The sequence below is a fragment of the Cynocephalus volans genome, chromosome 8, assembly GCF_027409185.1.
Source record: "Cynocephalus volans isolate mCynVol1 chromosome 8, mCynVol1.pri, whole genome shotgun sequence".
NCBI classification, from domain to species: Eukaryota; Metazoa; Chordata; class Mammalia; order Dermoptera; family Cynocephalidae; genus Cynocephalus; species Cynocephalus volans.
In genome coordinates this window covers 14271974-14298639 of record NC_084467.1, presented here as the reverse complement: position 1 = coordinate 14298639, position 26666 = coordinate 14271974, and the positions used below count along the sequence as shown (strand labels likewise).

Genomic DNA, 26666 nt, shown 5'->3' with positions numbered 1-26666 from the left:
CAAAAGGACAAGGACATAGACCTCCCCAAATTCCATGCTGCATGGCGAGGTGGGGGGAATGGGTTGAATGGGGGAGGGGAAGAAACAAAGAAGAAAGGACATCCTAATATTCCTGCAGCACCAGACGTTTTGATTCTGTATGTGTTAACTCACTTCTCATCACAATCCTATTTCTTTTTTTTTTTTTGGCGGCTGGCTGGTATGGGGATCTGAACCCTTGACCTTGGTGTTACCAGGCTGTGCTCTAACCAACTGAGCTAAACAGCCAGCCCCACACTCCTATTTCTTAACATACATTTTATTTCACTCATTTTACTTGGGGAAACTGAGACTCAGAAGAGTGGTCTTTAATCCAGGGTCTCACAGTAGGAAGCTGAAGTTCAAACTCGAGTCTTACCAAATCCAAATTTCAAAGTTCTAAGCTAAGCTGCCTCTTACATTTGGGATCATTAATCACCACAAAATAATACTAGCTCCCAGTCGCTGCCCTCTTAAAATGCACCAGGCATTGTTCTAGGTGCTTCATATGCATTATTTTCCCAACAGCCCAGGAGATGGGTCCTATTATTATAATACTCATATTACAGTTTACATAGGTAAACTGAGGCAGCCTAGGAGGGCAAAGCCAGATTCTAATGCAAGTCTGACTGCAGCCGGTGCCTCGACCCCCACACTGTTGCTGTGGATAAGAGGCAGATGCAAGAAGGAAGGAAGGATGTAGATGAGCAAACAAATGTGACTTCTGCCCCTGCCAAGCCTCAGTGATGGGTCTCCCAGGGCCTGGTTCGGCTTTGGAGTGGGAGCCCCCGCCCCCCCCATGCACACACATGCACACACACACCCTCTCTGAGTCTCCCCAGTGGCTCCAGTTCAATGTTTTACAGGCCTAATGAGTGTTGACAAGTTTAATGAGTTTGTTTTAAAGAGGGGAGGGGGAATCTGGTCAAGTTGAGATTTCCGAGTCAAATGAATTAGCAGAGGCCTCCAGACTTCAGCTGACAGGCCTGGAAACCCTCCCGCTGACTGTGGCCTTCAGCCATGGACCCCAGCTCCCCTCAATGGGAGCTGGGCCTCATGCCAGACACTGGGGACTCTGGGGGCCTCTGAGCAGCCCTCAGGTGCCTGGGTCCCAGCCGAAGCCCCTTTCTGCATCCTGCAAGCTCCCTCCCTGCCAGCCCACCCCTGGTGGCCCCCCTTCTGCTGGACTCTCCTCTCCCACTGAGTCCCCAATGAGAAATTTGATTCAAACCCAGTTTGGCACTTGTTTGCATATTGATTGCGTGGTAATTAAGTGGCTTCATCTGCGGAGGGGACTCGCCACCTGCATTTCTAAACTCCGCAGTCATGGGCTGGGACCGGCCGAAGCCCTTGTTTCTGATGGTGGAAACTGGAACCCAGGGAGACCGGTTTTTGGCTGCTAGAAGGGAGTTAAGTCGCCTTCGTTTAAAATCGTATTCTTTATTTTTTGCAGGGATGAGATGAATTGGGAAGGAGTTTGCACAGACCTGACGAGCTCCAGACAAAACAGCAGAGTTAAAATTAAACAATAATAATTATACCCAAGTTAAAGGAATACATATGTGGTCGTGGCCTATGACCTAATGTCGCTGTGGCTTCATAGGCACTTGCCAAGCAAGATTAGTTCTCTCTTTGATCAGCCCCTCCTGAGCTACCGGGTGTGTGTGTGTGTGTGTGTGTGTGTGTGTGTGTGTGTGTGTGTGTGTGTGTGTGTGTGTGGTGTGTGTGTGTGTGTGTGTGTGTGTGTGTGTGTGTGTGTGAAATGAGTCTTGGACCCAAAGCCTGAGAAGGCCAGATTCAAATGCCTCTTCCACCTCTTTCTCTAGCCCTGTGATCTTGGGTGAGTGACTAACTACCATACTGTGCCTCAGTTCCCTCCTCTGCAAAATGGGATTAGTAAAACCTGTGACTTTCCCAGGGTGGTGGGGATTAAAGGGGCTATGCCCGGCACATGGTACATCCTCTGCAATTCCACGTTTGCTTTCCAGAGCTACATCCCAGCTGGAAATGAGCATGATCTGTTCATCTCTAATTATTACAGCCTTGCAAATTAGTACAAGCTACCTCCCAGCCCACCCGATGTGTATTTTTTTCCCTCTATTAGCCCGGGTAGACTGTAAAGTTCTGAGGCGGCATCTGCCACCTTTGCCACTCTCCAGGAGGAAGGGGTGAGTGGAGATTTAGAAAGGAGGAAGGTGTTGCATTCATATGTGTTGGTTTGGCTTTATTATGCCGTGTTTTGTTGTTTGTTATGGAGAACAGTTAGACTTGACACCTCTCAGGCTGGGTCACAGCATCCAGCTAGGATTCCAGCCCCCTCCCCACCTCGCTGTCTCTCTCCCATGTGTGATTATTGACTGGATATTTCCCCCAGAGAGGGAGTGTCCCTCCCCTTCTTTAACTTTCCCCTAATCAGTGGTCTAAGGTGGTGGGCTTGTGTGAAGTGTTCTTTCTGGTGAGAATTTCTTTACAGACTCTTTTATCCTTCCAGCCAGGAGCTTGGAGCTGGCGAGTGGGGGCGATGGGTCACTCAAAGTCAAGCGGGCAGACTTCGAACCGCCTCCCTGGACAGGGCTCCCATGCTCCTCTGGTGATTTCTTCACTTCCAAGGTCTCACCATTGTTCAGGGCTGCAGCCAGCTGCGGACGTTAATCTTTGGCATATTTGCAATCCCAAGGAAGAAAGGCCCTCGTGCGACAGGGCTGGGTTGGGGGCCCGGGGAATGAGCAGGGGCTGAGATGCCAGAACAAGGAGGGGGACATGCATGTGACAGCACACACGTCCGCCAGACCCCCTGACCGAAGGTGGCGTCACCGCCGCATGCTGGCATTTAAACCTTTTGTTGTCATTTAAACCTTTCCTGGGGAGCAGGGAAAAGAAGCTGGACTCTGAAAGCAGCTCTGGTTTCCCTTCCCGGCTCAGCCACTTCTTGGCTAGATGACTTAACCTCTCTAAGCCTCGTTTCCTATCTGTAAAGTGTGTGCAGATACATTTGGAGCCATAGACAAACCCAGTGACCTGCACCCGGACACAGAGGAACTGACAAGGTCACACGAGTATATGTATCCCTTGGTCTGTGGTGACATACCAGGGTACACCCTCCCATCACCAACAGCTGCACACCCATATCCACACAACTGTACACACCTGAATACATTCTCAGTCAGCACACTTCATACCACAAGGACATACCCACACGTACCCCAAAACCAAAGACAACCCCTCCTCCACAGTCTAACCAGGAAGAAACTCCACTTGCTTCCTGACTCCCCAGATATGATCCATCAGTAACCACATGTGCACAGTATAGCTGCAACAACAACAAAATACACACAGTGAGCTCTGCCTTATCAGGGATGGCGACACTGACCTTCCAACACACTCCCACGGCCAACTGGGATCCTCAATTCACAATCCCAAACACAAGTTAACAATGAGGGCTGAGGGCTGCCTGGTTAGCTCAGTTGGTTAGAGCACAGTATTCTAACATCAAGGTCAAGGGTTCTTATCCCCATACCTGTCAGCCGCAAAAAAAAAAAGAAAAGAAAAAAGAAAAAAAAAAAAAGAAAAAATGTGGGCTGGGAACCCCATTAGGAATACAAATCAGCAAACCCTCTTGATGCACACACCCCATCCGCCCCTGTCCGCAATGTGATTCCCAAGCTGCTGGCCCAGTGGACCCAACCTTTCTGCTGCCTGTGATTCTCTGGCCGCCTCCTGCCAGGGGGCCGGTGAGCCTTGATGGGTTTACCTGGGTGTTAATCCCCCAACAATCCCCCCTGGCCTGACCCAAGAGCCAGCCTCTATTCTTGTCCTGGGTCTAATTAAGTGCCTGAAATGCCATTTCCCCTTTCAAACCAGGCTGCTTTTCTCCGAGGCAGGCAGGTAAAGCCCAGCCTGCTGCTTTGAAGGGAAAGAGGCCGGAAGCCCAAGCAGGTGCATGAGGAGGAGGGGGAGGCACTGAGGGGCCTGGAGGGAGGTGGGGGCCAGGGGGCTTTCAGAGGGCAAACACCTGCAGATCTTCTAACCCGGGATGCTTAACCTTTTGGGGACCCTGAGCTCTGGGAGACTCAGTGAAACTAAGGATCCCTCTCCAGGGAAATACACATACACAGGTACATACCCGTACCCATGATTGCAATTCAGTTCTGAGGGTGCATGGTCACCCTCTGAAGCCTCCATAGTCCCCAGGTTAAGTTGATGTGATACCACTTTCCTTTAAATATATACAGATGTAGATACAGATACAAATATATAGAGAGATAAATAAATCTAGATAACTATATCCCCAAACTCAACAAAGTTATTTCTAGGGAAAGAAAAGAATTCTAAATTTTTATCTCATATGCTTTTTTATGATTTGAAGTTTTATATGTTCACATTACTTTTGCAAAGAATCTTTCAAAAAACATATGGAAAAAAAATCTATGCGTATATATTTTTGAGCCCCTGATAAAACAATTTGCATTTGACGTGGGAAAATCTTACACACCATTATGAATCAGCTATTCCACACCAATTATCTTCAGGTGTCCTACTTCATTTTAATCATGCACTTCCTGTGTGCTGGGTACCTTTTCTGTGTTTTAGCTCACCTGCTCCTTTTGCAATCTTTCTCCCCACTGGCTGGATAAGGAAACTGAGGTAGACAGAAGGTAAGCTCAGGACTTGTTCAAGGGACCCCAGCAGGGAGGCAGAGCTCAGGTCTCACTGGCTCCAGTCCAGGGCACTTTGGTGGCACTGTAGCTGCCTTTGGATATAAGGGCTGAGGGCCCAGAGTTGAGTTGAAAGTGAGTGTCTGGAAGACCATCCAGTGGCATGGGCAGGAGTTGGGGACAGCGGGACAGGGCAGAAGTGTTGCCCTGCAAGCACCATTGTTCCTAGCCTAGCATGGTGCCCTGGCAGAACAGACACTCAGTTGGGGCAGGTGACAATAGTAAAAGGTGTGGGTCCCAGAGACTTTGGAAGAATGTTCCATTCATGGTGCCTTGCTTAGCAGTCTGGAGAATGGGTCCCTGTTTGAACTCTGCACTGGATTTGCTGTGCAAAGGGTCACAAGTCCCTTCCCTTCTCCAGGTTCCAGTTTCTTCATCTGTAAAATGGAGTATTGCACCAAGCTTTCAACTGGGTGGCCATCAGGATGACCTGGTCAGATTATCCAAAAGCTACTGCCCTCAGGTGCTCGAAGTTGAGAAAGTGCCCAGGTGTTTGCGTTTTGCAAAAGTACCTGGTGACTCTGGGGCACACCCCTTGCCCTCCTGACTCCAGGCTTTTCCATCTCCCACATTCTGCACTGAATCCCCATTCTGGCATTGTTCCAGGATGGTACTGCAGCCCAGTCACACCACCAGGCCCTCCAGTGAAGAACACAGAGGGTAACTGCCTCCCCCAGTCACACAGCAAGGGGGCAGGGACTCAAGAGCAGACCTCAGTGTCTGTAGACCAGCCCTGACTGTTCTTCCAAAGAGACCTCCCAGCCAGGAGAGAAAGTTCCCTAATCAGGGGAATAGAAGAGGAGGGGAATCATTTGTCACCAGATAAGCAGTATCACCTTATCTCTGAAGACCAATAACCACAGCCTGGGGGCTCTGATTCCAGAAGTAAACAGAGCGTCTCTCTCTCAGCCTCCTAGCCTTGGATGGGAGGTGGTCCCTGCTCTTCCTTAGGACAAAGCCCTGCCTCACCTGAGTTTCCTCTATCAATGGGGAAAAAGGCTGGTTTTTTAGTTCTTTCCCTGCAATGCATATATGCCTGGAGTATCAGAGCTCCAAGGATCATCCCTGAAGCTCTTGTCCAAAATCCCAAGTCTCCAGAGAACACAGTTTGAAAACTACTAGGCTGATCCTGCCATGCCACTGTTCAGACAAAAGGACCAAGGACCAGAGAAATGAACTAGCCCATCCAGAATTACACAGCAGTTAGTGCTCAGGCCAGGGCCTCTGCATGGGGCCATTTACATAAGGATCTGAATTCCAACTCCAGCCACGATCTGATTATTTTCTCTCTGGGCTTATTTTCTTTTGCTGTTAAGAGGACTTTTCGCAGGACAATGTGGCATGAGAGTCCCAAGATCCAAGTAGGGGATCATGGGTGCTGGGAGTGTGGGGGATAGTGGGTGGTCCTGGCTTGAGACACAGTCCTGGGCCTGAGGATCTGGGGTTCATGAAGAATGGGAGTGGGTGCAGGGGCTGCAATTGTCCAGACGGGGCAAGAAGGGGAATTGGATTGGTGCCTGTCAGGACTCTCAGGGAAAAGGCATCATGGTCGTGCAGACCCTCTTATGAAAGAACCCTTCTCTCCCTACTTCCTTGGGCTATTGATGCTTTGCGCCTCAGCTTCTTCCTCTGTGAAATGGAACTTTAAAGCTTGTTTCACATTAAACACAAAGGGTGATGGGCTGCAGGGATGGGAAAGGGCCACATCTCCCTGGTTGTCCTCCTCCTGTGCCTTCCTAATTCTTGGAAGTGAGACTTCCACTGGCTTATTTTGCTTCTCTGACCAGCGCAACTGCCAGCAGACCAGGGCGACCTTTACCTCCTTTGGGCTCACTCACGTCACTCCCTCTGGACCTCAGCTTTTCCATCTGTACAATGGCCAGATGACCTCTCAGGCCTGTTCAAGTCTGACTCCACCCTTTGGGACTCTTAACCTGGAGAGGAATCCCAAGGTCCCTTGAATGGACCTAGTAGCCAACCAGGGGCTCAGCACACTGGGCGTTGAGTGGGAGGACTCCAGGACAGCTGCTTTCCTCCTGCTCTCCATTCCCAGCTCGGGCAGCCCTCTCCTAAATATGTCTCCACTCATCCACAGTAACCTCCTAGCTGGTCTCTCCACACCTCCAGTACATTCTCTGCTCAGTCCGGTACTCCTCTGCTGAAACCCCCTTCATGATTTCCCACTGCCCTTGGGATAAGTCCTAACTCTTTAACTCAACCTTTGGTGAGTCTATGACCTGGACTCTGGGGGTATCTTCCCCAGCACAGCCCACACAAGCTAGGGGCTTAATAAATAGTTGTGGAATGAAGGGTGAACATCCAAGATGCCTTCAAAGCACTTCCGAGTCATTCTAGTCAGCGCCTATACCTACTCTATTTCAAGGAGATGTCTTGGGGTGGGGTGGGGCAGCTCTGATAGAAGAGGAATGTGATTGGGGACCAGTCAGGTGAGGCTCGGAGGCTGTCACATACCCTCACCTGCCTCCTGTGTACCTGGAGGGTGTTTTCACCATCTCCTTCAGTCACCAAATAGTGCTCAAGCCCACCTTCCCCACCATACTGGCCAAAGCTGCCCAGCTTCTACCTGGGAGGGGACAGAAAAGTCCTTCCACACATCTGACAGTGTCTGTTGGGCCCCAAGAACTGGCTCTGTGTGTTCCTGCCCTCTTGCCTCAGCCTTCTGCTGGAAGAGGAGCCTGACTCAGATTTTAGATAAAGGGGGATACTATTCATTTGGACATGCCCCCACTCCTGCCCACATTAGGTGATCAGTTATGGATTTGCAGACCCATTTGTTTCATGGTGGTCCCTATTCTTTCTTAAGTCATACAGAGTGACCTCTAGATTGAAAGAGGCCTTGGAAGAAAAGGGGAGACAGGAAGGGATTGGGAAGTAATATTTATGCAGCTGCTCAATTTGACCTGTGCCTTATGTAATTACTCGTGTATCCTTTGCTCCTCCCGGTGTACTTTGAGGCTGTCATCCATGGACCCATTTTGCAGAAGAGGACACTGAGGCTCTTAGAGTTGCCCAGATCTTTCAGGCTCCAGGATCCACTTCCCTCTCCTTCATCTCTCCCCTCCCCCCAATTTAGGCACCTCCTCTACAGCATCTCAGAAGAGCGGCCTCTGCCAGCTCAGACATCGCAGATCACAGACCCGCAGGGGGCCACAACTGCGGTGACTTTTGGAGACCTCTGTACCTAACTCCCTGTGTTCACAAAGGAGGAAAGGAAGGCCTGAGGGGCAGAGCCCTGTGCCCAAGCCACGTAGCCCCTAGTGGCAGCGCAGTGCTTCAATGGCTGTAACTTTCTCCTTTCCTCCTCCCCTCCCCCAAGCAAGCGACTCCAGGCGGCAGGGACGGCGGGGCCGGCTCCTTTGCTCCCCCTCCCCTGCGTGGGTTGGCGGGGGCAGCTGACCCAGCAGAAGCCCAGCGCACAGGAGCCCTCCACCCGGGCCTGGCTTCCCTTCGCCCCAGCTTGGGTTTTGTTGTGGGTTTTGTGCGTCCTGTTTTGTTCCGTCCCCCGCCCCCTCCCGCGCCGCGCCACCCCTCCCCCCTGTCCCCGTCCCCTCCCCCCTCGGGTCCCCGGCGTGCCCGCTCTTGACTTCATCCACTAAGTCAATAGCCCGGGCGCGGGCGGGCCCGCTCCCCCCCGCGCCACGCCGCCCCGCGCCGCCCCCCGGTTTTCTTCTCGGGATAATGGGGGCTCTTTGTGGCCTAATCAGCCTCCTGAGGGGCCGGGAGGCCGGGAGCGCTTCCCCCGCGGCCGTCGGTGGAAATGAAAGCGGGATTAGGCCGGGGCCTCGGCCCACACCCCAGTAAAGCGCCACCAGGCATTCGCCCCTTCAAAGCCCCTTTCGGGGGTTTGGTTACTTTCTTTCTAAAGTTGTTTGTATTTCTAAAGTGGCCATTGAGGCGCGAGCGGGGACTGCGCCGAGAGGGCGACGGGGAGGGGGGAGACGGGGGCGGAGGGAAGCTCTCTGAGCCTCTGCCTGTCCCCTGCCTGTCCCCCGCCTGGGCTCTAGTTGGCTCCTGCCCGGGGATGCCGGGAGGGGCTCTTATCCCCAGTGCTCAGATAGGGAAACCGAGGCTCAAGCACCAGAAGCAGCCGCCAGGGCAGCAGCCAGAGGATGGGCTCCGGGGATTCACACCCACGGCGCACCCGGGAGGGGACAGACGGGGTCTTTCGGAGAAAGACGCAAAGGGCCGTTTACAGCAGTCACCGCCCGTGGCGCGCAGCTCGAGCGCACCGGTGCAACCTCCTGGTGTCGCCTGGACGAGCCATCGAAGGGAAAGTCCCAACCCGAACGCAGTTTGTCCCCTCGAGGAAGGGAGATTCAGTTCCATTTCTTCAAGAAAGTTCCAGAGCCTCTTTTCTTAGGGTTCATCTCGAGAACCTCCAACCAAGCCCGGAAATGCTGGGGTTCTGCCATGGTTCAGAATCTTTCCCCATCGCCACAGCGGGCGGGGGCGGGCGTTGGGGGGCAGCGGGGGAGAGCACAATGGAGGAGGCGTCGGCCGGCGGGGGGCAGGTGCCAAAAAGCAGAAGGAAGAGGGCTTCTCCCAGCTGCGTCCGTTCTCCGCCCCCCAGCCCCACTGGAATTTCTTTTTTCCTACCGGATTTTTGGACCCTCGGAAATGTCAGGCAAAGAGGAAAACTGCGAGGACGAGGATCGCGGGAGGGGGGCCCTAATTTGGGGCGGGTGGTGCGGTGGCAGGAAAGCGCCGGGTTCTGCGACAGACGGCGACACGAATGGGGCCCGTGGTTACAAGACAGCGTGGGAGACAGGAGCTTCTGCACGCTTCTGCTGGGAAGGAGGGGGTTCCAGAAGCTTCCTTAGGACTCCTCCCCACCCCAACTAACCCCCAAACTGTCGCCTTGTAGGCCAACTCGAGCTCGAATTCGATTTTTGTGTCCATGCAGCCCTGAGAAATCCGGCACTGACTTTAAGACAAGTTTCCAGGGAACCAAAAGGCTTGATCCCAGACCCACGACGTCCGTACAGAAGTATACAGAACACACCACCCAAACACACGCACATCCCGCCACATCTCTCCCCAATGTCGCCCTCTCTTCCCTTCCACCAGTCACCCAAAGACCTGCGGCTTGAATTCGAACCCGCCACCTGTCACCCTGGTCAGGCTTGGGACCGTGGAGAGAGCCCTGCGCAAAGGCGGCCGCCCACTCGGCTGGGGCTCCGCCAGGTCTGGGTCTCACAGAAAGGACCCCAGAAAAGTTGAGGATGGAGTTTTGCAAGCTACTTCTCGTGCCCACCGCCCCACCCCTTTTTCTGCCCGGTCTGGGTGCCTCTTTGATCTTTGGTTTTCGAGGCGTCAGACAAAGAGCGCAATGAAGGCGAGAAGCTCGGAAGCCGCGCGGCTGGGCTACTCCTCTCCGCCTTCCCCTCCAACCCTTGGCTCAGCGAGGCCCCGGCCGGCGGACCCTGCAGCTCCAGAGGTCAGCTCGGGGGCTGCCTGCCAAATCAGCCCCAGCCTCAAATTCAGTCCCAGCCCCAAACACACGCTGCTGTTGCGCTCACGGACGGACCTGCACACTCGCACCCTCGAGAAGACGGACACAGGTAAACACACGACACACACATACTCTGAGACGCGTCTGTTTAATTTGCTGGCTTGTTTGTTTTCTGTCTCCACCACCTGGCTCAGAACTCCATAAAGCCAGGGAACTTCATGATGTCTCAGGTATTCCCGACACTTAACACTGTGCCCAGCACCTAGTAGGTGCTCAACAAAATTTTCACAGGATGAATGAAGAAATTCGCACACATTCACCCCCCAGAGGAACACTTTTCTTTTATTGGTGGTACAGACAAAGGGGGAGCATAGCATATATGCTTCCCTCCGCATATAAATGCTTCTGAAAGGACCCTTCCAACAACCAAGTGGGACCTGACACCTGCTTTGGAAAGGGTAGGTGGTAGCCAGGGCCAGACAGAGGGCAGGCCCTCAGCCTCCACCCCAGCCCTTCATCCTGGGCTCCCCGCTCCTGGAATCAGAAGCTCCCTGGAGAATACTGGAGTCATCAAGAAACAGCAGATGTGAAGTCCATACCAAATGCAGTGTGGCCTCCGGAGGCCGAGGGACCCCATTATACTGTATGCAGAGTTCTGCCTGTATGAACGTGTGCGAATGGCCGGGTATTTTAAAAAAAAAATTTTTTTTTTTTATTTTTTAGCTTTTATCCAGTCCTCAGAGGGGTCCAGGATCTCCCAAAAGCATAAGAACCTCTGTCGTAGTCTAATTCTCTGCCTTTTCATGAGGCGAAACTGAGGCCCAGAGAGGTTGAGTGAGTTGTCCAGGATGACATCGCTAGTCAGTTGGGGGCAGGAAGGACACTAGAACACTCACTGTAGTGCGCTTTGCTTCTCGGGATTCCTCTAACCCGGCACGTGCGAGTTCAGCAGGACATCAGGAGAGAGGCGGTCGGTGCAGAGAATTAAACACTCAGCCGCGGGGAACTGGAGTGGGTGAACTGGACCCAGAACAGCAGAAAGCATTCAGCTCGCCCTGGGTTGTCACCTCGCCCTTACTGGCCCTCCCGTCTGCTGCGTCTGAAGCCTGGGAATAGAGATGGTGGCCTGCGCGCCACCCCCTTCCCAAAGCCAACAATTTAGAATGGGCGGCTGCTAAACCCCACGCGCGAGCCTCACTCTCCGGGCAGTGAGACCCGGGCTGGCCTGTCCCTCTCGCTCCACGTCCCGACCTGCCAGGCGCGCGGGCTGGCCCCCTTCCCAGCGCCCCGGCTCGCAGCGCGGAGCCCGGGCCCCCGCCTCGGGGTCGGCCTCCCTCCCGCCCCGCCGGCCCGGCTCGCTCGCCTCTAATTAAGCGGCGGGATCGCAGCGAGCCGCCGGGCCGCGCTGTAATATGATGAACTGCCTTTGTGCCAGTGTCACCGAAAGCGCTTCTGATAAGGGGAAGCCGCGGAGGATCAAAAGGGCGGCAGCGGCTCGCCCTCTCGGCCCGCGCTCCCCCGCGGGCTCTGCGCTGGGTCTCGCTGTCTCTCCTGATCTGCCCGTCCCAGGGCCAGCCTCTCGGTGACTCTGCGTCTCTTTGTCTCTCTTGCTGCAGCTCAGCACCTCGCTCGGCCCCTCCGCCTGTCTCTGCGTCCCCAAGCTCTCCACGCAGGTCTCTTCTCCCGCGCGGGGTCTTTCTCACCCGGAATTTTCCTGCGCGCTCTCTGCGGACGCGCTCGCCCTTTCTGACTCGCTTCCTCGTCCCACCTCTGTGGCTCTCTGTCTCCACCGCCTCTTCCCACCCCTCTCTTAGTCTCCACTGGGGCTCAGGCCCAGCGCACCTCCCGGGCCCGGGCGACCAAATCACGGAAAGGTCCGAGAGGTGACCCGCAGATGGGGGGAAATCGGACCGATTCTTCAGTCGCAGACTGGCAGGGCCCCGCCGCGACTTCTCGCAGTGCCCTCACCCAGCTGCCGAACAGGGGCCCGAGCACGCGCGCCCAAGGCTCCCTGGTTTACCCTCGGGGCCTCTTTGGAGCTGGACTTGGGGCGCGCACGCTTCCCCTCACCCCTCCGCGCACCGTTTTCCTCTCTCCGGGGGCTGAAGTTCCAAGGGCAGCCGACACCCCCCCCATCATCCCCTGCCCCACACCCCTTCCTTTGGCCCTCACCTCCCCTTTGCCCTCGACCCCTTCTCTTCCTCCTCCAGGCCCCTCCCCTTTGCACGCTCGAAGCTCCCCCCTCGCCCCCTGACTGCTTCCCTGCCTCGCCTCCCCCCCCACCCCACTTTGTTTGAAGTTTTGGAGAGATCTATCTACTAATGGCAAAACTTCCCCCTTAGGTCACCGTTCTGCCTTGATTCGATTTGGGAAGGAGAGTTCCCTCCCTCCCCCCGCCCGACCCCAGCCGGGGCCAATCGCTCCAGAGCAGGTCAGAAAGCCTGACCCCATTTCCACCTTTTCCTCTTTCAGCCAGAGCTGGGGGAAGGGGGAAAGAAGAGGAAAGGCCCAGGACAGAAGAAAACTGAGGGGGCATCCCGGTCTTCCAAGGGCCTCTTATCCCCTTCCTCAACTGGGTTTCCTAATTACCCCCATTAGTCTGGAGTGGGAGGAGAAAAAGAGCTATTTTTCTGGAATTCCTGGAATGTGCCCCCACCTCCCCTAAGTCACGGCCTTCAAGGCCCCAGAGCCTCTGGAGAACCTTCCTTTTGGGGTCTCTCTGAGCAGGAACCCTTTGCTTCACCAGTCATTCTCTTTTCTGGGCTGTGAGTTCTGTCCAGCTTAGACCATGAGCTTCCAGGGCCAGAGCGTGTGCACTTCACGTTTAGATCTTTAGGTGCCCTTATTCCACAGTATAGGATGAACTCGTCAACTTTGCTGCTGCCGATAGAATGATGGTACACAGGAACTCTAAAGGCGTAATACGGAAGAAAGTCTCATTTGCTCAGCCCTCTCTCCCTACATAAAAATATATGTTTTTATATAAAATCATTTATATATACGTAGTGTGACAACTATCATTTTCAGAAAGACATACTTTAAAAAAAAATAAAAAGCCCCAATAATCACCTTATTGCTTTAAGGCTACTGTTATATGTGCTTTTAAATCCTTCCATGTAAATTCCACTGAAAATTTGGAAAGCTGTGAAAGGGGGGAGGGGGCGGCGGGGGTGGGGGTGGGGTGGGGGGGAGGTTAATCCGGGTTTAACGCTGCGACGCAGTCTTAGGACCAGGGTTAGCCTGATTGCGTTATCTCTTCCCAACATTTGAGACGCCCATATTTTACCCAGCCAAATAGCTCGGAGAGCAGCACAGATGGCTGCCGCGGTCGCGCCTCAGGAAAATGTGTTATTAATATCTAAATAACTTCCCAATACTGTCTGGTAAATCCCCCCTCCACCATTCCAAATGATGAATTCGTTTGAAGTCTTCCCCCAGCCTCATCTTTTCAGTCTCTCTCTCTCTCTCTCTCTTCTTCTTAGCCAGGCTTATTTCAAACTGGTAAATATCTAATTCCTTCCACCGCCGCGCCGCGCACACGACTCTCTTAGGTACAAACGCCTCGGTGTGTGGCGGTGCGTGCCCTGGGGGTGAACACCTACCCCCCAAAGCCCTCGCCGCGGGGGACCCCACCCGGTGGAGACCTGCCTGCGCTCGGGAGACCGGGGCTGCGTGGGGCACCTCAATCTGGGAGCCAAGCCCCTTTCCTGGAGCGCCCCAGGGACCTCTCCCGGCTCCCTGTGGAGTCCCCCCAAGCCCCCACGCCCCCCAAACGCACAGATCTTCCTCGGCTCCCTGCAAACCCTCCGACGTCTCCCCCCCCCCCGCACCCCCGCGTTCTCTGGGGGCGGATAATTACCCTCCCCGCACGCCTGCTCTCCCTTGTTTCAAGTCTGTTTTCTAAATGTCTTCTGTTAGATCGTGGCTCGTTCGTTCCCCCTCCAACCTTATGTCCTTCTGTCTCTTCTCTCCTGGCCCGTCACACTCGATTTAGGCACGAGTTTATCTGGCAAGCAGTTTGCCGACTTTGCTGGCCCACCGCGGGTTCTGGGGCTGCGGGCGCGCGCGCGCCACTGTTGGCCTTTGTCACAGTTATCTCCTTGCGCTGTGCCTCGTTCGTCTCAGCCCCCTCCTCCTCCTCCCCACGTCTCTCTTCTTCGGTTGGGGGGATGCAGGGAAGAAAGGGGGAGTCTTGTCAGCCCAGTGTGGGCTCGGCCCCTCGCCGGGAGCCCCCTCCGCCCGGACAGCCCCCCTCTCCACACCCCCTCTGCGCGCCCCACGCCGATCGCCCCACGGTCCCGGCTCCGGGGGGTGGTGGGGGAGCCTCTGCCGGGCCCCCTCCCTGTCTCCCTCGGGTCTCCCGGAATATCCACCACGGAGCGCTGTCTAAAGCCGGGGAATCGCCTGACACCCTCCCACCTTCCTCCGAGCCCCCCATTATGCGAAGCTGATCCCCCTCTGAACAGCCTCAAATCCCGCCTGGACTCCGTTTGATTAGATTGCCAACCCGGGGTAATCCTTTGATTTGGTGGAGTGTCAATTACCTCTCTCTAAACACACATTTACAGAGGAGGGAACTTGTTGGTTTCAATCACGGCAGATTGTTCCTTGATAAATGGACTATCTCCGTCCCCTCCTTCGCCCCCTGGTCCCCAGGCCCCTCTCCGTCTCCGCCCCCTCCCCTTCCCCCGTTCTCGCCGATCCGGTAAACAAGGCCCCTTCCAGGTGTGAAGCCGAAAAAATGGGGTGGGCTGAGGGGAGCCGTGCCCCCCCTTCCCCTATTCATTCGCTCCCCCGGAGCCTAATTAAATTTGGCAGGTCCTTGTACACACAATCAAAACAGCTTCCTCCAGTGTAGCGAACGACCGAAAACCGCATTAGCAGCTATCGCCGCTGCCAAATTAAATTGTTTCCCACCTCCTTTTACAAGTGTCTAAAACCGACACTTCGGGCTCTCCCCTCCTTTCCGATCCTTCCCCGTCATTTCCCACTCCACACCTGGAAGTCTGCTGCTTTAAGAACAAATGAAGGAAAAATGCAAAGAAAAACAAATCTGCTTCACACCCCCCACCCCGTGACACCCCCCCCACCCCGTGACACCCCCCCCACCCCATGGTCTTTCACACCCAGGAAGTCTGCAAATTCTCCCGCTAAACTCTGGCACCCGCAGGGTGTTACCCTCAGAGAAGAACGTGTTTCCTTCTTCTGTCTCTTCTTCTCCTCTCGTAACTTCTCCCCATACTTCACATTAATTGTAACCCCGCTGGGCTTTCTACCCTAAAGACCAGTGTGGAGCCCCCACGGTCTGATCTGGTCAGTTTCGGCTTAAACTTGTGCATTGTCAGATACGTGAGGCTTTGGTGTTCTTACTGTTTGTAATTGTTACTCTTGTTTATATTATTGCTTATTTCCTCACACTCACTCCCTGAACTCCCACAGAAGATGGTTTGACCCTTTGCAAACCCCTACCAAATTCCCCACAAGAATCTCTCTGGGCTCAGACTCTGGGAAAAATTTTTCCTTTCCCTTCCGTCCTTGAATCTTTTTCCTGTTGGGTCCCTGGCATGTGTATCCCCTGATCCTTGGAGAAAGAGGTAAAGAGGGGAGAGTCTAAGTGCATGAGGCAAAGAAATGTCCACTTCTCCCTTCGGGTGAGCAGAGCCTGGTGGGAGCCCCTATCAGCAGCGGTCTGAGAATTCTCACAACCAACAATCCTAATAACTCAGTCTTAACAAGGATAAGAGAAAAAAAAAAAAAAAAAAAAAAAAAAAAAAAACGAACAGCCTCATGAATATCAGCCCAAGGGGAGCAGGAGTGAGCTGTTCAGAGATGAAAGTGCACAGAAATAAAAGCTCAATTTAATCTGCTTTAAAACCCTTCAACTTAACGTTTGTGCTTCAAACTCTGAGAGTGGGGACTGATTGCGGATAAATAGTTTCTTACCATGCCTGGAAGCTATTACACCCCTCTCCAACACAGTTTCCTATTCAGCAGTCCCAGTTTTCATTACCAGCTCTAATAAGTCTTAACATTATTAAATGCCAAGCGGACGATAGGAAAAAACGGACTCAGGGAGGGATCTCTCTTTAGTGCTTAAAGAGGAGAGCTCTTAAACCCCTTCTTTGGTGGCTCCCCGCCATGAGAGGGGCAAACTCCCCCTGGAGAAAGCATTTTTTAAGAGCAAGAAGCCAAAACAAAGTTGTGGGTAGGCACCTCTCCCCCTGCTCTGCCCAGAGGGTATCTCTAACTCTTCCAACCTGGACAACTCAGGTGGAGGTGGGGAGGTCTTTTCACCTTTAACTTGGCCATGAAACTGATGTCTGGGGCCTGGGAGAGAGAAAATGGGTTCATCGGGATGCCGGCCCACTGGCCCAGGAACTCAATTCAGAAACCAAGAAAATTTGTCAACAGAGGGATCTACAGCCCTCTCCCATCTGCACTGTCATACTGCCCATTTACATCCGTGTACAATCACAACGCACACCTATGCAGAATCCCACTTGCACAGACATAGCATTCTGATCCAAAGACCCATGGTAAACAGTCACACTGAGAGATGCATGCGCTTACACAGCCATCCAGCCCGCAATCACAGTGCCTAATGTACCCACTGTCACTCAAAAACCACGGGGCTTTCTGGACACCAGTCTACTGCAGGAGACCACTTCATTTCTGCAAGTTCTCTGTAGACTCAGCACCTGTGTTCTCAGCCCCCTTCTGGAACTGCCAGACTCCTCCTTAAGCCCTTGGAGATTCGGAGCTTCCTGGTTCTGTTGCAGGGAAAACCTCCATCCAGCGAAGTCATCTGCTGGCTGGTTTTCAAAGCCCAGATCAGCATTAGAAGCCCCTGAATTTCCATGAGTCAAAGGGATCCCCCAAACCACACGATCTTTACATCCTCTTCCTTTCATTTCCTTCTTTCTCAGAGGAAATGTATCTATTTTCGCTTCCTAACAGGCTGAATTGGACATCCCCCGCCACACACACACCCCTAAAGTCTCTCCAAATAGAAGCAAACCTCCTTCCACTTCTCTCTGGGGTAACTCTCAGAAGAGGTGTCTGTTGTGCAATACTTGTTCGGGAAAGATTAAAGTTCTATACCCTCTCCCCCCGAAGTCCAACGAGTGTCTTTCCTATAGGAACTGAAATAAGGACTGAGTCTCCCCGCAGGGGTCCCAGGGCTGTGGGCTGACTTGCCAAGCCAGGGGCTGCTTGGCAGTGCAGGGCTGCCTCTGCTGCAGACCCGAGGCCCCTCCGCAGGCCCGGCACAGCAGGGTTCCAGGCACAGCCCGCTCCTATTTTTCCCTGGCCCTTTTGTCCTGGGCGGGACTGCAGCTCCACTAGGGGCCCTGAATGTCAATAGCCCACCCCTTTTCCTACTCCAGGCGGCTGTCACGCAGGGCTGCCCGCCCCCCAATCCTTCCCCCTCAGAACAGGCCTGTGGGGGCTGGGCCTTGCTCAGAGTTGTCTTTGGAAGCGGGCTTTGTCTGTGAAGTTCATCTTCAAGGTTGGGAGGAACTACTGAGAACTGGAGACAGACCTGGGCTAGAGAGGGGCGCGCTCTGGAAAGATACTGGAGCAAAACGTGCTCTGTACAAGCTTCCGGGTTCCAGGGCATTCCCTTACTTTTTCCAAAGCCAACATTTTGTAGGTTCCCATGGCCGTGGTCTTTCCTGTTCTCTCCGCCTGCCATCTCTCTCTCTGTGTGTGTGTGTTTGGGTGCTTCTCCTCCCCGTCAGTCACTGTGACTCTGGTTCTTCCTTTTCTATTTCTCTCTCTGTCCCCACTTGACACGTACGAAGTCTCAAGAAGAACTTCTACGCTAGGGAGTTACGAGGAAAGGTTTTCCCAAAACTTCCCCGGGTGGAGAAACAAAAGCATAATCCCGTTCCCCGGGCGTGCAGGCGCTTGAGACATAAACGCCTTCCTTAGCTGGTCACGGGAGAAGCGGGGCGCTGGGCTCAGGCTCCAGCCCGCGCACGGAGGCCGTGCAAAGCGTGGGGGGTGGGCGCGTGGAGCCCGGATCTCTCCCCCACAGGATCCTCCGACCCTCAGCCCCTGGGAACTCGGCCTCACCTCCCCGCCCGGCCGGCGCAAGCCAAGGGGGAAAGCAAAGCACCCTTCTGCCCCCGACTCCGCCCCCGGCGACGCGGGACCGGGAGCGGGGCGGCGGCCCTGGCTCATTTTTATTGATTGCAGCGGTCAGTCAACTGTCAGGGGGTTTCAAGGGACCGTTTAGAGAGCGTGTGCGGGTCTGGTTAACAAATTCATTTAGGGAGCGGCGGGCCGGCTCCTCCTTCCTCGCCCCCCGCCCCCTTGCCCAAGTTCCCTATAAATAATTGATCGACACCGGGACTAGCAGCCCAAACGCCAAGCCCCGCAGGACGCTGGCTCCGGAGCGCTCGGGTGGAGTGGGCGGCGCACGGAGCCGCACCCCGCGGCCGCGCTCCCCGGGGACGCAGGGGCCGTCCGCGCCCCGGCTCGGTCTCTGGGCGCAAAGGAGGCTCCGGCTGCGCGCCCGGCCCGGGCCTCCCGCGCACGGAGCGTGGGAAAAGGCGCGCTCGGGCGTCGCGGGCGCCGGGCCGCTCCCTACCTTTGTCGCCCAGGATGCCGTCGATGCTGTGTTTGGTCTTCTTCTCGCCGTCGGCCTCCTTCTTGTCCGTTTCGTCGTCCTCCTCTTTCTTCCCGAACTTGATTCTGAGCACGCGGCTAATCGAACTCACTAAACCTCAGAAATTCAAAGGCAAAAGAGCGAGTATAAGTTGTTGGGCAGGAGAGAGCGCGGCCGCCTGGGGCCCTGGGAGAGGACCGTGGAGCCTCCTCCCCGCTCACGCAGACATCCCCTCGCTTCCCACACACAGCCGTTGAAGCATTGACACCTGAAGCACAGTCACCCTCCTGGGGCCCTCACGTGGTGGTAAGACTGGGACAGACGCACCCACCCGGTGCGTTCCTATACACGTCCCCGCACACGTGTGTGCCTGACACAGTCGCGTACCCTAGATGCACTCGCGCTCACAACCCACTGCCCCAGGGCGTCCCTGGAGTCCCTGCAGCCCCTGCTGCCATCACCCCCACGCTCAGGTGTGTGTCCTGGCCCTGCGTGCCCGAATGCACCTGTGCATACACTTACATGTACATGCACACACCAGGCCACCTTCCCTCCCACAGGCAGCATGGTTTGGGGCCTCCGAGTACGGGACCCACGGGTGGCTGGAGGTAGCAACAGAACAGAAATGATGACTTAGAGAAGGGGGTCCGGGGACGCTGTGGACATCAACCCTCCTAGGACAGAGCTGTCTCTGTACACAACCTAAGTGAGCTTGCACCCCTGCCTGCCTGCCTGCCTGCCTCCGTCTCTCCCTCCTCCCTTTCTCTCCTTTTCTAATTTTCTCTCTTCTTTCCCTCTTTCCAGCATCCTTGTTTGCATCCACTCCGATGCCCGAACTCTCTTTGCCTTCATTCTTCCTTTTCCTCCCAACTTTTCTCCAAGTTCCCTGACGACTGTCACCTCCCCTCCACTGTCTCCCACCTCCCAGACTCCGGGCGAGCTCTGCGGGCTCAGCTGCCTTCTCACCTGAGGGCACCGTGCTGCGGTCGCAGTGCCCGTCCTTCAGCAGCCGATCCCGGATCTCCCAGCTGAACATGCCCGGGTTTTCCCTCTTGTACTCCTCGATTTTCTTCTCCACATCCGGAGTCGCCACCTGCTTCAGAGGTGGAGGTGGGAGAGGAGGAGTGGGAAGATGGGGTGGGGGGAGGGAAATACTTTTAATATCAACCTCCCAAGAGCCCCAAGCCAAGCTGGTGGCTCTGGTCGCCATGCCCCCCTGCCGAGATTGGCTTGATTCTTTCAAGAAACCTGGCTCCCTGGAAGGCAGCTGGAGTGGGGACAGAAGTAGGTAAGAAAATGAAATGTAATTAGGGCTCCTAGGGCTTCCCCTCACCATCTCAGGCCAGACTGAAAGATTTCCCCTGGTCTGGGATGGTGGTAAGGGGTTGGGGCAGATGTAGGGACAGCCCAGAGATGGCTCATTGGCCTCAGCGTCTTGGACATCTAGACCTTAGTTATTCCTATCCCTGAAAAATTTCTAAGAATTGGGAAATAATGGGGGAGATATATGGGAGTAGGGGGCTCTCCCTCTGTGCTTTCCATAGGAAGCATATAGACACCCCGCTGGTACTGGCTGACACAAGGTAGTGAGAGGGGCCACAGCCAGGTTCCCCCATGAAAGGGCTGCCTGCCAAACTCTGTGGCAAAGACACTCACTCTGGGCTTGCTGCCTCCTATGGCCCCAGGCCGGATGGACCCAGTCTCCTGGTAGCGGCAGAGAATCTTGGAGACGCAGCCGTGGGAGACACGCAGCTGGCGGGAGATGACACAGGGGCGGATGCCATGGTGGGCCATCTCCACTATCTTGTGGCGGATGTGGTTAGGCAGGGGTCGTCCGTTGATGAAGACCCCGCCAAGCTGATTGACCCGGCCTTGGCCCAGCGGGGTGGACACTGGAGGGAGGGGGGATGAGGAAGGAGAGAAGCACAGGGTGAGGGTGGGGAGGACACACTGAGTGCGCTCCTTGACTCAAGTTTTGTTTCAGCCCCGAGACCCCTGACATGCGGAGCTTCCTTCAGAGATGGGGGATAACTGTCATGAAGCCGTGGGAGGGTCCTGCAGGGATGGAAAAAGGGGTCATGGTTGCAGGCATCCCCCAAGATGCTGTGTTCCCCAACTCCTGCCACACTAGGAGGAATGAGGACACACCTGGGGGATGTGAATGCCCCTGAGAAGGGGAGGGAGAGAGGCAGAGGTGAGAGAGCAAAGCCAGGCTGGCGGAGCCTTAGAGACCTTGGGACCAGTGGCTCTCTGTCCCCCAGCTGCAGCTTGGGCCTCAGGCCTGCCTGCCTCTCAGAGAGACCAATAACCAGTGAAATGTGGCCCATCTGGTCAGTTGGATGCTCCTACCGGTCAAGACCGATTCATTTTATTAGGGGCCAGAAAGGACTGGTTGATTACAAGCATTTATATCTCTGTCTTGAGCAGGAGAGCTGTCCTACCCATGGTTGAACAGCCAGGGCACAGCTGAGGGACCAGTGACATAATGCTGTTGGCCATTGCCTCTGGGGCACCTGGCTGTCCCTCGGGGAACTCTCCTCGCTTCCAAACACTCTCGAAGTTCTAATTTCGTTTTGGGACCATTGGGGGACATACTCTACTGTCAGCAATCTCCTAAATCAAATACCTCACCAAGTCTCAGAAATCTATAAACAGTCCCTGCAGGCTTGGAGAGGCTAGTACACAGATGGGCCAGAGTTCCAGGCTGTGGGTAACTTTTGCAACCAGGAAGACAAGGCTCCCCTGGTATGTGCTAGGGAGGGGAAAACGTCCCGGTCGCCTTCCTGCAAAGTCTACACAATTTCCTCACAGAAGGTTGGGGGACACCCGGTGCACTAATCCAGCCTCGATCCCCCCAATTTGGGGACTCAGCGTCTTCGGAGATCTGGAAGATTAGAACGATTTCACAGCCGCCCGAGTGGAGGGAGCTGACGGTATAATTGGAAGGGAGGAGGCGAGAAGAGGCTCCGGCTGCTGAGCTCTTTCTACCTCCCCCCCGCTCTCGCTCTCCCGGTCCCCCCACCTCTCTTTGTAAAAGTAGGTGTCTGAAGCCACCCTCGGCTTTAATCAGAAATCGTGCGTCGCCAAGTCAGAGTCACTCGGTCTCCGTGGCGGGATATGCCATTAGCGCTGGAGAGCTCTCGAGCGCCCAACTTTATATTCAAGAGCCTCTTGAGCGACCGGCACTCGGCTCTCTTCAGTATTCTGCGTCATGTTGGGCAAATATTGTCCTAATCCGCCGCGCGTCCCCGGCCGCCTGTTTCACTTGCATTCGCTGCAGGAGAGTGCCGCGGCAAATCCCCGGGCTCGTGCGCTCCCCCGCGTGCGTGGCCGCTCGCGCGCACTTGATCACGGAGCCGCTCTCTTTCGCCTCTGTCTCATTCAGGGACCCGGCGCCGTCGCGCGGCCCGAGGGGCTCCCCCCGCCTCCCCAGATCGCAGGCCGCCTGCCCGCCCACCCGGCTCCCTGTCTTCTCTCCCCTTCCTCACGCACAAGGGGGCTCATGCAATCACCAGAAGAGTGATTAAAAAAAAATAAAAGTCGCACATATCTCTAACCACTTCTGGCTGACACCCCGGGCTCCCTACCCCCAGAAGCCAAATGATCCCTCAGTGACAGGTTGAAGGCTTCCTTCCATTAGTTTAAAAAGAAAACAAGAAAAACGCAGGGAAAGGGTCTGGGCCGTGTGCTCCTAGCCGGGGTGGGGGACCCGTTCTCTGCCCGACTGCTCTGCTGTCCCCCGGGCTCTGGATATTTAGGAAGGACACGTTGCAGAACGAACACTTTCCCCTTGTTTCCACATTGCCGGGCCCTCTCGCCTTCTCGAGGTTTTCTCCCGGGAGTTTTCCAGACTTCGGAAGGCCCGGTGAAAAGTTTTTTTTGGGGGTGGTGGTGGAAAAATAGCATTCCTATTTATTATTTCAAATTAGTTTGCTTCCAGGCCGAAAAGCAGGAGAGTTTGAATGTTGCTTTGATGGAAGCGGATAGCCTCTGGTGGCTCAGGCGTACAATGCACCAAACATTGTTGGTATTTCGAAATAAAAGGGATTGGAAGACCATCCTGGTTATGAAAAGAACAATTCAAGACAAGAGTAGAAAACCGGTAGCCAGCGAGCTCGGAGCCCAGAAGCGATCAGAAAAGACACATCTGAAAAGAGTGGACAGAGCTGAAACTCACTAGGACCTAAAACGGACTAGGAGCTGAAATCTGCCAGGGGTTCGTCCCTGCGGGTAAAGGCCAGCAGCTCGCTACCTGTGAAGCAGGGTCCGGGGGGTCAGCGAAACCCACGCAGAAACGGACAAGTGTCGGTCCCAGACACTTCCCGGGTCCCGCGCCCCGAACCCGGACCCAGAAAAGAAGGGGATCCCGGTGCGACCCCGGGCGCCGCCACCACCCCCTGGAGACGGCCACCTCTGCAAGGACCTGGAATCCCAGGCGGAGCAGTTGAGGCGAGGCAAGCCCGGGCAGTCTTACCTTCCAAAGGAAATCCCGTGCGGGGATAGTTCTGCCCCGGAGCCGGCCGCATCATTCTCGGTACCGTGCCGGGAAGGGTCGCCATCCTTGAAGCACGCCGGGGACAAATCCAGAGCCGGCCCAAAGCGCTTCGCGTCCGCTCCCTCTACCCCTGCTGCGATCTCTTTCTTTCCTCCTCCTCCGTCTTTTTTTTTTTTTAACCTCTTCCCCCACCCCTGCACACACTCTCCCTACCCCAGCCCCCCACCCCCGCTGCAGCGCGACGCGTCCAGAAGCTGGGAAGGGGGGAGCGGTGGGGGGCGGAGGTTGGGGGGGGGAGGGAAGGCGGCGACAAGGAAGTTCAGACAAACAAACGCTCCAACCCCAAGTCCGCCTCGGCCGGCTCGGCTCGGCTGCGCCACGAGTCGTGCGGGCTGGTGCGCCCGGCGGCGCCGCGGAGAAGAGGCCGGGCCGTGGAGCGGGGGCTGGGGTCGGGGGGACGCGGCCAGAACCCGGGACCCCCAAGCCTCGGGCCGGCGAGCTCCTGGCTCTCGCGCTCCGGGCCGAAGTTTGGGAGCCGAGAGGCTGCGGAGGGGAGATCGCTCTGTCGTGTTGGTTTATGTATTTATTCTCTCGGTCCCCAACCCCCCTTCTCCACGCCTTTTCTGTCCCTTTCCCCTCCAGACCACACTCGCGACTCTCCTGCACACCCGCGTTCACACCCCCGCTACCCCCCCCCAGAAGACTTGAGGAGGGGAGAGAAGGTGCCTCGTCGGGTTTCGGGGGTTCCAGGGGAGGCGACAGCGGGTGACGGGGTCGGGGCAGAGAAGAGGAAAAGGGAGAGGGCGCGAGGGCTCAGCTGGGTAAGTTGTGCCAAAGTCCTCAAGTGCAGGACGAGGGGGACGAGGAGGAGGCAGTGGACAGATCTGATAGGTTCGGACTTTTCTTTTATTCATGAGGAAGGAAGGGGGCCAGGGCGGAAGGGAGCAGAGGACCGATTACGAAAAGAAGTCACCAAGGAATATATATATATTTTTTTCTTTTCTAATCCCTGGCTCGACCTCGTTTTGGGGGAGAATTTGAACCGCCCGTGAAAGCAGAGGGAGCAGAGCCCGGGGAGTGGGGGGGTGGGGGAGGGGAGGGGGCCAACTTTGTCCGAGTGTCTCGCTTTGATGAATGGGCCGGACCCGCTGAGTCCTCAGCTCCCTGGTCGCCCACGGCCTCTCGTCGTCCCGGCTCTATGGGGATGTCGGCCTCCGGTCGGGGGCTTCTCTGGATTCTCGCCTTTTCTCTGGCCTCCCAGGGTCAAAGTCCACTGGTATTTCACGTCTTCTCCCTCATCGTACACTGAAATTTCCACAAGTGGGGCTCACTGGGAAATGACCTGGGGTGACTTCCAGGGAGGGATTAGGACTTTCTCTGTGACATAATATCACAGTCCTGGTGTCTGGTTCTTGCCTGGCCTCCTGCAGCTCTGAGAAGCCCAGAGTGACCGTATCTGGGGCTAATTCTTGGAAAAGTGGGTCCACCAAATGTTAGGGATGTGTCTTTTCTTCCTCTCCCAGCCCCCACTCCACCCATTTCCAGCTGGGTGTAAACCCCGTCCTTCTCTTCAGACCCCCAAGCCACAGTCCTGAACCCTTTTCTAGCGGGTAGTTGGGTGTCCTGAGGCCGTACATCAAGCCAGTGCTGACGATCTAGAGGTCTAAGGGGTGGGAGAGGGGAGGGAGCCTGTCAATACTCGGTGCTCCTCTGAACTCATCGACTCTGAGCTCCTCTGCTGGTGGGTTGGAGCGGGGATGCCCCAATTAGATGGTCGGGAGTGGGGGCAGGGTGATCCGAGGTCTTGCAATTCTGTGTTCTCCGAGGCCAGAGTGACCAGTAGCCCCAATATGGGGACACTGAGTCCCGGGAGCGAAACGCCCTCCCAGCGGGGCAGGACGCCACGACTGCAGGCCTTTTGTCTCCCCGGGGAAAGGGCGTCTCCGGCCCAGCGCTGGAGGCAACATACAATAAAATAAACTCAGCCCTCAAATTCACCCCCTGCCCGCCCTCTCCTGGCGGTGGGGTCAGCCTCGTCTTGGCCTGGGGCTCTCGTAGGCTGGCCCCAGTGTGTCCCCTCCCCTCCCCTTCCCCTCACCTGTGACCTTTGCCCCTCTCAGCATGTGACAGACTCCCTCCTCGCCCATCTCTTCTAGCACGAGAGAGACTCCTCAGACTTTTGGGGAGCCTTCTGGGAATGAGGGCCCTGCTGAAAACCTTGTTAATTCATGCCCTCCAGTGGCCCCAGATCGAGAAGGGTAAGGTCAAGTAGCTTCAGAACTGGAAAGGGGGACCCCAGGGTGCCTGACCTGGACCAGGCCGTGTGGCTGCCTGAGTTATAGGGGTCCTCCCCCAAGAAAGATTGGGAGACGAGGCTTTAAGTTATAATGTGTGTGTCCAGGGAAGTTGGTAACCCCTTTGCACCTCCAGTCTTGCTGGGGGGCCTGGTCTGCCTTGACCTCCAGGGGTGCATATATATTTTATATGTTTTATATATATATCTGTAGATAGTATACATATACGAGGCTATTTCAAAAAGTTCATGGAGAAGTCACGTTATCCTTCAATTCTATTTTTCCACAACCCTTTCGAGGTACCCTCGTACGTACACATACACACATATACACACGTATTACACACAGTGCATTCTCATTCATTCCTTCATTCATCCATCACGAATTTCCTTCCTTGATTAGAAGGTTTAAGGCACCACTTCTCTCTGTTTGTGCAATGGGCCAGTGTGTTCACGTGTGAGTAGGGGGCTTCCACCGGGGTCCGTGCGTGTCTAGGTGCAGGTGGGTGTCCGTGTAGGTCTGTTTGGTATCAGTCCGAGTCCAGGTGAGCTTCTAAGTGAGGATCTGGGTTTGGGTTTGTTTTGGGGTCACGCCCATGTGGCCGTCGCGCAGCTCTAAGCGCGGGGTCAGGACGAAGTGAGTGTGTGTTTTAGTCAATTCCCCGGGCAAGGAAAGACCTCCAGAGCGTTTCCGAAAAGACCCCGGGCTTCGTCCCTCCCCGCGGACTTCGCAGCCGGCGCCGGCGCGGCTCGGAGCCAGTCGGGCGAGCGCACAGCCGGACCTCGGTGCGGGGCCCTCAGCCCTGTGGGCCGGCGCCCGGGGACCCTGGGAACCCGAGGACTGACAGCGACACGGGCCGGGAGCAGGGACCCCGCGCTGGCCGCGCCACCCCTGCGCCTTCCCCCGCTTGGGGATTCCGTGGGCCCCGGCGGGGCGGGCGCAGGGGGAGGAAGGGGGGATGTCTGCCGGAATGAGCGTGGCCGTTCTCGCCTGTTGGAGACCAATTTCACAAATGATTTTTGCAACAATTAAGAAGTGTGGCGGGGTGAAATGGCGATTT

At 55.5% G+C, this 26666-nt stretch overlaps 1 protein-coding gene across 4 annotated transcripts in view; it reads right to left on the bottom strand.

Annotated features, from left to right (window-relative positions):
• The window catches only part of PAX7 (paired box 7), a 98283-nt gene extending 74907 nt beyond the window's left edge, over positions 1–23376 (bottom strand). For 2 of the 4 annotated variants that reach the window (XM_063106007.1, XM_063106004.1), the window contains exons 1-4: positions 23292–23376; positions 20474–20709; positions 19784–19913; positions 18800–18934 (exon numbers count right to left, since the gene is read on the bottom strand). In XM_063106007.1, the coding sequence (XP_062962077.1) occupies positions 18800–18934; positions 19784–19913; positions 20474–20709; positions 23292–23376 (586 nt within the window). The remainder of the gene's footprint in view (positions 1–18799; positions 18935–19783; positions 19914–20473; positions 20710–23291) is intronic. The other 2 variants (XM_063106008.1, XM_063106005.1) reach the window with 1 other exon arrangement.
• Positions 23377–26666: the final 3290 nt, after the last annotated feature.